The sequence below is a fragment of the Diaporthe batatas genome (genome assembly GCF_019321695.1).
Source record: "Diaporthe batatas strain CRI 302-4 chromosome Unknown Contig00007, whole genome shotgun sequence".
NCBI lineage: Eukaryota > Fungi > Ascomycota > Sordariomycetes > Diaporthales > Diaporthaceae > Diaporthe > Diaporthe batatas.
In genome coordinates this window covers 1,208,775-1,219,841 of record NW_025408554.1, presented here as the reverse complement: position 1 = coordinate 1,219,841, position 11,067 = coordinate 1,208,775, and the positions used below count along the sequence as shown (strand labels likewise).

At 56.3% G+C, this 11,067-nt stretch overlaps 2 protein-coding genes across 2 annotated transcripts; one reads left to right on the top strand and one right to left on the bottom strand.

Moving 5' to 3' along the window:
* Positions 1–5,476: 5,476 nt before the first annotated feature.
* KVR01_006807 (uncharacterized protein) lies at positions 5,477–10,168 on the top strand. Its single transcript, XM_044794817.1, has 7 exons — positions 5,477–5,876; positions 5,942–6,074; positions 6,162–6,485; positions 6,688–6,813; positions 7,296–7,371; positions 7,446–7,669; positions 7,756–10,168. Exons 3-7 carry the CDS (start codon positions 6,197–6,199, stop codon positions 8,430–8,432), a joined length of 1,392 nt encoding a protein of 463 aa, XP_044644238.1. The 5' UTR covers positions 5,477–5,876; positions 5,942–6,074; positions 6,162–6,196; the 3' UTR covers positions 8,433–10,168.
* Positions 8,585–9,370, bottom strand: KVR01_006882 (uncharacterized protein; the record flags this gene model as incomplete). The annotated part of the gene is made up of 1 exon (XM_044789448.1): positions 8,585–9,370. The coding sequence occupies one exon, from the start codon at positions 9,368–9,370 to the stop codon at positions 8,585–8,587; it is 786 nt and encodes a 261-aa protein (XP_044644313.1).
* Positions 10,169–11,067: the final 899 nt, after the last annotated feature.

Here is an 11,067-nt window from a genome sequence, read left to right as displayed (position 1 = left end):
CAGCCTCCCCCGCGGGGTTCGGGCGGCCATCACCGGGGGGTTCGTCCCGGGGAGTGCGGAAAGGGGGTGTCAGGGGGGGGGGCAGCGAGGGTGGGCGGCACTAGTGGCCTGTCGGCTGTCTTGTCGAGGTCCGCGGACGTCTGCCGATCTGTCAAGATGTACGGCCTCCAGGGCCTGAGGCTATCTACCTGCACTAGTTCCATCATGTCTGTGCGTTGTTTCTGACGGGGGTGCCTTTCTTTTTTGGCTTGGCTGCGGGCCAGGGGCTTAAATGGGCACGGGGTGGGGGCGAATACCTAGGTAGGTGCTCTATCGGGGGCCTGCATGTACGGTTGATGGTGGTGTAGGACCAGGTTCTTGTCTCCTTGCCTGTTACAGTCTCATTTGGGCATTCCAGCCTCCGCGCATGTTTCCTATTGGGTGCCACTCTGCTTCTCGAGTGGGTTTGAGGTGTTGCATTTCGGGCTGTTTTGGGGGATATTCTGAGTCGTACAACATTGAAAAGGGTCTGGATTTGAACAAGGCCAGGAGGGGGTCGGCGTCGTTTGAGTGTGGGAGATTGGTACTTTTGCTATGATGATGACATTCAACTTTGAAGACTTACTATTCGACTGATATGGAGTCTCGGCTTCAATGTGACTTCGTCTTGACTCTAATCCACCTTGCTATCAGACCAAAATGACGCTGTGCGGGCGGAGTGCGCGCGAACTGTTGCGCATTACATTCCTACGGGCCTCTGCCCCATCCTCAAAAGGCAGAATGGCAGCTTGGCTTCTGCAATGTCGATCCACGGCCGTCGCGACTTGGCATTGCGAGGCGGCAGACTACGAGCCTGGTCCCATGCGGGCCTGCTCCATGCGGGCCTGCTCCATGCGCCTGGGTTGTCAAAATCCATGTTGCTAGCCAAGACACATGAATGGCACACTCCAATACTGCTCTCCTTGTCATGACAAGGGAGGGATTACGAATGTCACTCCTGCTCTGGCTTATAATCCATCGCATTCCGAATCCTGAAGCATGGCGGGTACAGTACCCAGGTCTATCAAACGTTCGGGCTTGGGATCAGTCTGGAAGGCAGTATGCCTGGGCCTTGATGCAAAGGGACATGTGGGCTCAGATATGTGCGGCGACGCTCGTTTCCCCTTCAGTCCGAGATACGATGCCGGTTCCTTTGTTGGAATACGAGCCGACGTTCTCGCAAACTATCGGGATTTAAGCCTGCCTAGGGTAGGGTATCTGCCATGGGCGGCAACTCCTCAACAACATTGTGCGAACGCGAAATGGATTCATTTGACCAGACTGGTTCAATGTTATTGCGCCGAAATTCGTGTTCCATGACAGCACTCATCGGCTTGTTCCATTCGTGGATGTAGCCACCATCAGGACAAGTCAAGCGCGTCAATCGCCGCCCAATCATACTACATGCCATCTCAGCGAGCACTGCTCCGGATCGGTCATGTCGTGTCCGGAAATCTCCTTTGTGATCTCAACCAGTGCCTTCTGACACATCATGGTGGCGGCGTGTCGCTAATCTGTCAAGTCTCCAGGAACCCGGAATAAGCGTTGAGTTGCTTCCGTGAGGTAGCATTGCCAACATGGTTGTGGCATGTTTGATGTTTGTGCCAGATATGAGAGGGGCAGCTTGTCGTTGCATACTTCCTACTGGCCAGCGAGTACTTGTACCTAGTCTGATACCGGGCGGGTATAAGGACCGACTCCAAACTCCCACATATCTCTGCGTATATTTCGCCAATTTCTTCGCAAAGAAAACCTCCAGGCGGCGACAAAGAACAATAGTCAAGGTGGCCGCACTGTCTTCCCTGCGCATGCGCACAGCATTAAAAGTCCGCGTTACACCGGGCACACCCACCGGGCGGGACTCACGTCCAAAGCTACCTAGGTACTTACTGCAAGGACGGCATGACCCGAAAGGGCGAGCGAGAACGAACCAAGATCAGTTCGTCAACGGTCAACCAATAGAATATCGAGCTGTTAGTAGCCGACCTCGGCTGCCGGGCAGGCGTCTCACAGGGCGTTGACAGCGCTGTTGGGGGGCGGGGCCAGGGGGCTCGCTGCTGAGACCCTATACACTACTAGATTCCAGCATACGGGAGCCTCCGCAGGGATACCGCTGCCTGTCAACCGAGCGATCCTCCATGTCTGTGCGCTCACATCATCTTTAGCGTTCCGTACCGGCGGGTCAGAGCATCTGGGGTCGCGGCAAAGACCGTCTGGTCAATTCTGTCCTCGACTGGCGGTCGACCTTGGGGATGTCGCTGTCCCAACCTTAAAGGGGAAAGAGGGAGAAAATTACATATAGGTGGGTTGAAGGCATACTGAGTTGCTGAGTGCGTTTTCACCCGAGTCTTGGAAGTCGAGTTGCCGTCCCGAGTTCAGGTGGTCTTGGCAGAAAGGTCTGGAGCGCCCGCACGTGCCCAGGATTTGACAATATTAGTAGTCCATTAGCCACAGACAGCTTGTTTCACCCATCCCCGCCGGCCCTTCCTGAGGACCGTTTGCGTTAAAGCCGCCGGAGGACGCCGAAGGATGTGCTGGGCATCAGCTTGGACAGAGATCAAATACCAGCATCTCGCATAATCCGGCCTGTTCCTGCTTTGATGGGCTTCGGCCTCGCCAAATCGCACATATTCCACTAGAAGATGCCACTTACCTTCAGCAGTACTAGGCTGAGGCCAAACACACATACGAGGCCCGTCACTGCTATAATTACAACACCGAAACATTGGATGTTGCATTCCGCAGAGTCTCGCCGCTCGGCTTGCCCATCTCGTTGTTTGGTCATTAAATAGACCGTGTTTAGCAAGGTCAAAGGTGAGAGAGTCCGTAATGAGTGTGGCGAGAAGAAAAATGACCGGCATCTAGTGACTTGACGCAGGTCAGCTCAACGTGATGGGCGATGCAGCAGCAGCTGCCGCACGGGTGGTCAGACCAAAGGTGTTCACGGAACGGGCTGCGGGTGAGCCAGGAGCTGCTCTAGTGTGTTCCCGCCATATGTCGACTATTCCACAAAATCGCCGGCCAGAATATTCTTCTGAAATCTCTGTGCCCCGTCTTGCGTCATATCGCAGGGCGGCGGGGTGTCATTGAGGTTGCATGATGCCAAGAGGAGGAGGGTAGCTGTGCAACGGTAACAAGATGCCTGGTCTTCGGAGGATACACGAGGCATCACGTATCAGTGACATGACATGGTGAATTGTCTCGTGGTACAGAGAAACGCCGGCCGGGGTGTGGTTACATCGCCCAGGAGTGAGTCGATTAATCCCAAAGCCATATGAGCCCCTCGCCCCCCCCCGGGGGGGGGGGTCTTTGACACATATCTCACTAGCCGCGGGGAATGTATGCGTGAAGTGTATCGAAACAACGACCTGCAGAAGGGTCAGGTCAACATGTCCTTGCGGGTCAATTTAAAAGTGATCGTAACAGCACATCTTGGAGCCGCCACGAGGATTCAGACAGATGCAATCATTTTATTTTTGCCAAATTTTCATGCCCTTGTGCTCCATGGGTTGGCCAGTCCAGCCCGGGGGAGGGGGAGGTGCGAACCCAGACGCTACAGCCGCGGATGATACCCCGCGTGCATGTCGGGTGAAAGCAGTTGAGCCGGTTGAATGGCCAGGTCGCTGAGCATCTATGAAATCGCCATGGACGAGGGTCATGACAAACCATGCTTGTCGTCCGCCAAGTTCTTCCGGACAAGAACAGCTGCCGTGACCCGTGTACAAGATACTCGGGGGTGCCATCGCTGTTTTGGCTTGCTCACCGGTCCCCGACTGAGGTGACAGGTCAACAAAGCTAGCTGAGCACACATATCACAAATCCCGCGATCAGTCCAAGAGAAGGTTGGATACCTAGGTACGTAAACCTTGGACCAAGGTATCTCTTCAGACGCTCCTGGCATTGCACAACCTCGATAACCGAGACCCAGGGACCTGGTTAGCAAAGCAGCAGCCAGAAGCGAGCAGACTCTGATTTGCTCAAGCAATGGCCGGTGGGAAGACAGCAGTCATATTGTGACAAGCGACTGATGCGGAGAGCATAGCGGCCGTCCGCCGCCTGGACATCAGATGCCGGAGCATGGCTTGCAGTCTAGTTGCTAGTTCCTCTTGTCAAGATGAGATTGACTTGTTGGTCAACTGCACAAGTCAGCCCGAGACGGCTAGAGCAGGCACCGGTCTTCGGTTGTTGATTCCGACATGTGGCTCGCCCCTGCGATTCTTCAACGAGGAGAGCAAACCACGATGCGTGTATAATGGTACACCTGGGCATACCTAGTACCCAGAAAACAACAAATGAGATCACATGCTCATTCGACAAGGGCGCGCGCGGCGTCTTTCCGGGTTGGAGTCGGCCACTCGACCTACTGCAGGATGCAATCGACTGCCCGGGGACAATATCCGTTGACCCAAGTGATGAGGCCATGCATGCTGCGGGCACGCCGAGTACTGGTACAACCCAAGGCCCAACATTGTTGTCAGGGCGCTTGGGTGATGAAGATCAGACCTGATCAGTTGTGGACGGCACCTGTGATGTGACGAGTGAGGACCGTGGTGGGGGATGGTTTGAAGGACAGTGCATTGCATCACTAGTCGGTGGAAGCTGGACTGCGCGTTCAGGCGTTGTGCGCGGTTGTACGAGGTTGTTGGTTGAGGGTCGGATGCATGCAATGAATGCCCTTCGAGTTCAGGGTGAAGGCTGCCAACCTGCACGGAAACCAACGTGCTGTTCCCCGTTCCGCTGGGATCGTCCTGTGTGAAAGAGAAAAGCAAGTCTGGAGTGTTGCAGGAGGCCACGGGCATTTCTCACCAGAGGCTGCAGTCAGAGGCCGCTCCTGGTGTGGTCCAGAGCTCGCTCGATCCTGCACAAGGTCATCAACTCAGGGATGCGAAAGAAGTAAGACAACAGGACAGATAGGTCCAGTGTCAGCGGTGAGGCTCTGTATGTAAGAAAAGCGGGTAGTGCCGAGTCTTGCAGTGCGCTTGGACCGCAAGCCCCCACTGCTGAAGATGACGGTGGGAGGTCTCGAATTGTGAGGTTGTTGACGGTGAGACTCCTTCTGTATGTGTGTCTGTGTGTACGCAGCAGGTACGGAGTACGGAGTCGATGTTGACTGCCCAGACACCAAAAAGTGCTTGTCAGGGCGGCGGGACCATCCCGACTTGGCGAACACATGGGGCAGGGCCACAGGTGCCACTCCTGCAAGGGGAAGCCGCAGGTGGCAAGGTGGTAGTGGGCAGGTGGGCGGCTTGGTGGGCAAGTGGGCAAGCGGAAAGTTGGGGGGAAGGCGAGGAAGGATTCCGAACAACCCTGACAGCCTGACAACCCCATACCTTCTCAAGCTAGCAGGGCTCAGGAGAGGGAGGGCCTGGCTGCCTGGGGCTCCAGGTATACCCTGGGGCCTGAACTAAAACGGAGGAAATGCCACTGCAATTCCACCAATGACTCTCGCTGGGCCTCAGCGGGCTCATCACAGCTCACCACAGCTCACCACAGTAACACCTCTGTCAGCCAAGTGCAAGCAAGTGGTGTGCACTTCCGGCAGTCTTTCCCCAGATTTTCCCCTCAGATCTGGGGTTTCTCCCCGAGGCCTTGCTCTGGCTGGCCGGCTGGTCGGCTGGCCCTGTTCCTGGTGACGCATCATCACGCCGGCAACAAGAAACGGCCCAATCCAGGCCGTTTTCGTCGACATCCAGACAGCCGGGAGCCAATGGGGTCGTCTCTCGGATCGTACGGCCGGGCTCACGGCCAACGACAGAGTCATGAAGTCTGATGATGCTGACCGGCCTGCCCCCCAGGCCCCCTGAATCTCGCCTTATCCACCCCGAGAAGCATTTTCGGAAATTGGGGCATTCTGCTGTGTAGGCATCGACCCCTGCAAAGCACTGCGCTTGACGCGAGGGCTAACGGGGCCACATGGCGAAAGGCTTAATTGATTACAGCTAGACTCACCCTTCCAACTAATACAAAATGGCCTCCTCCCTTGAGCTGTGTTGAGCGGCTCTGGTGTCTGCCCAAGGTCTCTCTCGCCAGTCAACCCCCATATCTACATTGCCCAGGTGAGTCTTGTGTGTTGTGGTGGCCTTGTCATTGTGTCCCCGTCTGTGACCACTAGCTGACTGGGCTGGCTGGCTCTGTTACCGCAGTACGAGGAAAGGATCCGCCTGTGCAATTACACATCATGAAGTCTACCGTTTGTGCGGCCTTGCTGGCCTCGGTGGCTGGGGTTACGGCCACACGCCCTCAGGTGGTGCCATCTCCTGTCCAGCCTAGGGTGCCGGTTCCAAACCCGCCAGTGAGGACGAAGCAGTGTGTGGTCCAGACAAGTGGCAACGGGCTCGACGACTCAGAGCACATCCTGGCTGCGTTCAACGACTGCAACAATGGCGGCCACGTCGTGTTCAGCGAGAACGCCACCTACACCATTGGCACCGCCATGGACTGGACCTTCCTCAAGTCCATTGACATCGGTGAGTCCCCACTGAACCTGCCATCCCGCACGTCAGGGCTGAGCACACGGCTTTGTCTCCTGCGCCGCGCCATGGATGTGTAGCCCTCGCCCGCCTTAGTGGTCGCGTACCTGCTGTCACTGTTTCAAGACCTGCCGCGAGGCAGCTTGCCTTCAGCAGCTGTGTATGAGAGGGGACGGCCCGCTGACAAAGAAACCCACAGACATCCGGGGTACCATCAAGTTCACCGACGACACCGACTACTGGCAGGCCAACTCTTTCAAGTTCGGCTTCCAAAACGCCACTTCTTTCTTCAAGCTGGGCGGAGACGACGTTTTCATCTACGGAGGTGTGTACCTATCATTGATGTTCCTCGCACCGTCCCTTTCCCTTGTCAGCTTTGGCCCGGACAGGAGTTGGGTGGACACAAGTGGGAGCTTGCGGCCGTAGGCACGACGCCCGTGACGGGTTCGGGGAGATCATCTGCGGTACCTGGTACTGTGGTATGACGGTCCTACTGCAAAGCCTCGCAGCTCCCAGCAATCTTGTACCGGTACAGGGCAACAACAGCCTGCCAACAGCCTGCCACGGGCATCCAGCGGCCTCGTACGTGTGTGCGAGATCATCTCACAAGAGGCCGTGCTCATTTCTCTCTGCCTCACGGAAGCCGGGCAACAAATTCATCACACACGTCACTTAATCACTCCTCGATCCCGATCCGGCGCGACTGCCTCGCCACAGACCTTCCACTTGGGGTTTCAGGCGATGACTTGCGTCACAAAACACTATTACTATGCATATCGAGGCTGACGAGGCTAACTTGTTCGACAGGCGGCACTCTCGACGGCAGTGGTCAGGTTTGGTATGATCTTTATGCTGCAGACAAGTACATTCTGCGTCCAGTCCTGTAAGTCACACTCCTGGTTCTCATCCGTGTCGCTCAAAGACTGCACGAGGCTGACGGTATGCCTCTCCATGTAGCATTGGCATCGATGGCCTCCACAATAGTATTTTGAGCGACCTTGTGCTGAGGTACTCGCCACAATACTACACATTCATGGCCAACTCGACCAACGTCGTGTTCAACAACTTCGATATCTCGGGATACTCATCAAGCTCCCACGAGGCCAAGAACACGGACGGCTGGGATACCTACAGGTCATCTGATATCACTATCATGAACTCTGTCATCAACAACGGTGATGGTACGTGTTCACCGAACATTCCAGCGATGCTCGCCACGAGATCCGCGTCGAACACGTGTTAACATGGCTGACACCTTCAAAAACAGACTGTGTCTCCTTCAAACCCAACTCGACGAATATCCTTGTGGAGTCTCTCTCGTGCAACGGCTCTCACGGAATCAGCGTCGGCTCGCTGGGTCAGTACCCTGGAGAATTCGACATTGTCGAGGACGTTTATGTAGCCAACGTTTCGATGTCCAACGCCTCGGACGGTGCCCGTATCAAAGTGTGGCCCAATGTCGCCTCCGCGCTGTCTGGTGACTTGCAGGGAGGCGGCGGCAGTGGCCGTGTCAACAACATCACATTTGATGGCATGGCAATCAGCAATGTCGACTACGCCATTGAGATCACTCAGTGCTACGGACAGAGTCAGTGCCATCCTTCTCCCATCACGAATACCCATCTACCACGTTTTGTAATCTTTCGGAATGCATTATTTCAGGGTCCGCCGCAGGTGGCTAACACAGTAGCAGAGAACCTCACGTTGTGCCTGGAGTATCCCTCGCCCCTGACGATCGAGAACATTTACTTCCGCAACTTCAAGGGCACCACGAGCAAGAAGTACTCGCCGAACATCGGTCTCTTTGCCTGTTCGAGCAAGGAGGTCTGCGGTAACATCTACGCCGACAACATCGACGTCGTGAGCCCCGCGGGTGGTAACAAGGCGTCTTGCTTGAACGTCGACGAGAGCGTGTTGGATGTCACCTGCCAGGCGATGCTCTAAGCCGTCAGAGTGAGGCCTGCCGAAGGCAATTTCTTGGATATAACTTTAGTTAGAGCGAATAAAACTTGCAAATACGTACTCCGTCTGGTATTCTCTCTGGAGGTTATTGATCAACGAACGGTATCGGTATGTGAGCCTCTGATGATCTCATATCAAAACTTCCGCTTCTTCTTGGCCGGACCAGCAGCAGCCTTTCTCTGCAACTCCCGGTCCAGCTCTGCCCGTCTCCGGGCGGCCTTCTCCTCCCGCGTCTCTTCCTTTACCTCCTCTGCGGCGTCCGCCTCCCCACCGAGCCCGCCGCCGCCAGCATGAGGTGATCCACCGTCCGGTGCGCCACTCCCGACACCGAGCGCCTTCTTCGTCCCCTTGAGACCTCCCAGCCTGCCCTTCTTGGACGGCACGCGGTGGCTGCCGCCGTCCTCGGGCTCCGGTGACGATGACGCCCTGGCCGTCCCGGGGTTTCCTCTCTTCTTCTTTGGCGGCGCGCCTCCCTCTTCCGGCTCGGGGGAGGGGGATGGGGATGGGGATGGTGACGGAGATGGGGAGGCCGATGGAGCGGGCGACGGCGATGGTGAGGGGGACGGAGTGGGGGATGCGGACCCTCTTCCAGTCTTCTTTGCCTTATCAGATGTTGGCCTGGACGGGCGGGGGGAGGGTGCCGGGGAGGGCGTGGGAGACGACGCGGATTCTCTGCCACGGCCTGTGCCGGCCCTGTTCCCTCGGGGCGGTGGCCTGGAGGCGGGAGGAGAAGCCGGCTCCGGGGAGGGCCTTGGGGACGCCGTGGGCGGGTCGTCCTCGGCCGCCTTGCCTTTCTGCCTCGCCGCCTGGTGCGCCGCGGTTCGCCCCCTTGATGAGGTGGCGGTGCGACGGGGCCCTTGTTCGGGCTCGCTCACGTCGGACGCGGTCGTCTCATCGTCCAGCTCTGTGTCACGCGTCATGGCCGGGCTGTTGGGGGAGGACCGACGGGCCCCAGATTGTGATCAGTTCCGACGGGGCAAAGGAGGGAGGGAGGGTGGGGGTTTTCCGCAACGTGATAGATCAGGGCGTGCAAGGCGCTGGCTGGCTGGCTTGCTTGTCTGGCTGGCTGGCTGGCCCGTCTGTCTCTGGGTGCCACCTCGCGTCGCGTACCCTATGGCTGTCAACTCGATGCTGTGTGTCGTGCTGCAACCTGGCCAGCGCAGAAGTGTCGGGTGGTGACAAGACAAGGCGGGGGGGCACGCAGCCACGGGCGAGCGGGCGCGTCCGAAAATAGATAGCCCTGAGGCCTTCGGGAATTAAATTTCGAAGCACAGAGTTGCCGTGGCAGTCCGGTGTCACGCAGGGGCCTGGCCTTCTATCTCCTGCTGCCCAACGTTCTTTTCTCCGTCGGGATGGCGTGGCTGGAGGGGCCGCGCAGGCAACGGCGTGAGGTGGGACGTGTGAGCTGGGACGTCGGAGGTGAGAGGTGAGAGGTGAGAGTTGAGTTGGTGTGGTGTGGTCCACGGGTATGGTATGGTATGGTACGCAATGTACCGACACGCCTCGCCAAGTACACACTCGCAGCGGCGCGCAAGGGGGAAGGGAGGAAGGGGGCTTGCGGTGGGCTCCTCGTGCTACCAGCTGATCCGTGTTGTGCAACGCTTCAGGTGTAGATTAATTGCCGGTAGATGACACCGCACACAGCGTGCTACAAGGTCCCTTGGAGCCTCACGTCGCTCTGCTTTGGGATCGGCGTGTGACGTTCTGGCTGCCTAAGGGCGGGAGGCGGGAAAACGGTTACGGCCGTCGTCGCTGGGTACGCGTCGTGCTCACAGCTTTAGGCAGCCGTCACGTGTTGGAGCACAATGTCTCTGTCTCGTTACAGCATCTCACCCGTGCTACCAGCCCTTATACATGCCGGAGTTAACTGGAGTACAGTGTACAGCTCAACCTCACTTCTTCACTCGCAAGCTATTTTTGTCCTGTGGTTCTCATTTGATCTCTGTCTAAACCGTGACTGCGTTCAACCGGGGTGCAGTACGCAACAGCAAGGAGGGTTAGGGCTGTTTGGTATCTACGTGATGTAGGTAGGGATTAGGGGAGAGACAAGCTGCTGCTCGGTACATGTGAGACTCCAGATTGACTTTTCATTAGATTACACAACCGTCCATGACAGTATTTCGCGATCAAAGACATTACAGGGTACTAGGAAAGCTCGCCCACGACCATGTGGTCAACTCCATGGATTTGGCAGACTGTATTATATATCCAATTGAATCTAGATGTCTTGTAATTGAAGGATTTTCAATGTAGCATTTGAAAATATCTTACCATGTAAACAATGGATCAATAAATATTCACGGCCTCCACATCAGCCGGATGTTCCTGTTGATCTGATTGGTCATCCACTAGAGAACTGGAGCGATATGTCAAGTTGTTCGATGTTCCTCGGAGGATGAGACTAAGTTGGCCCGTCTGCGGCAGCGAGAGATATACCGGAGTTCATATCCAATTCTGACTTATAATGGATGTCATACATTCGTAAAGACCTCAAAAGCAAGCATGTAGTCCTTCTGAATGTATTATATTTTCTATGCATCTGTATTGGAATTTTGGCTTTTTTTAACACAAAGAACGCTGGGTCTTGAGCGTCCATCACCATATGAAGGCGCCATAT

What these genes read in the sequence shown, in the direction of transcription:
- KVR01_006807 (XM_044794817.1), top strand. Translation starts at nt 6,197, where the DNA reads ATGAAGTCTACCGTTTGTGCGGCCTTGCTGGCCTCGGTGGCTGGGGTT. An exon ending in CCTCAAGTCCATTGACATCG is followed by an intron (nt 6,486 to 6,687) that starts GTGAGTCCCCAC and finishes AGAAACCCACAG; the next exon opens with ACATCCGGGGTACCATCAAG. An exon ending in TGTCATCAACAACGGTGATG is followed by an intron (nt 7,670 to 7,755) that starts GTACGTGTTCAC and finishes CTTCAAAAACAG; the next exon opens with ACTGTGTCTCCTTCAAACCC.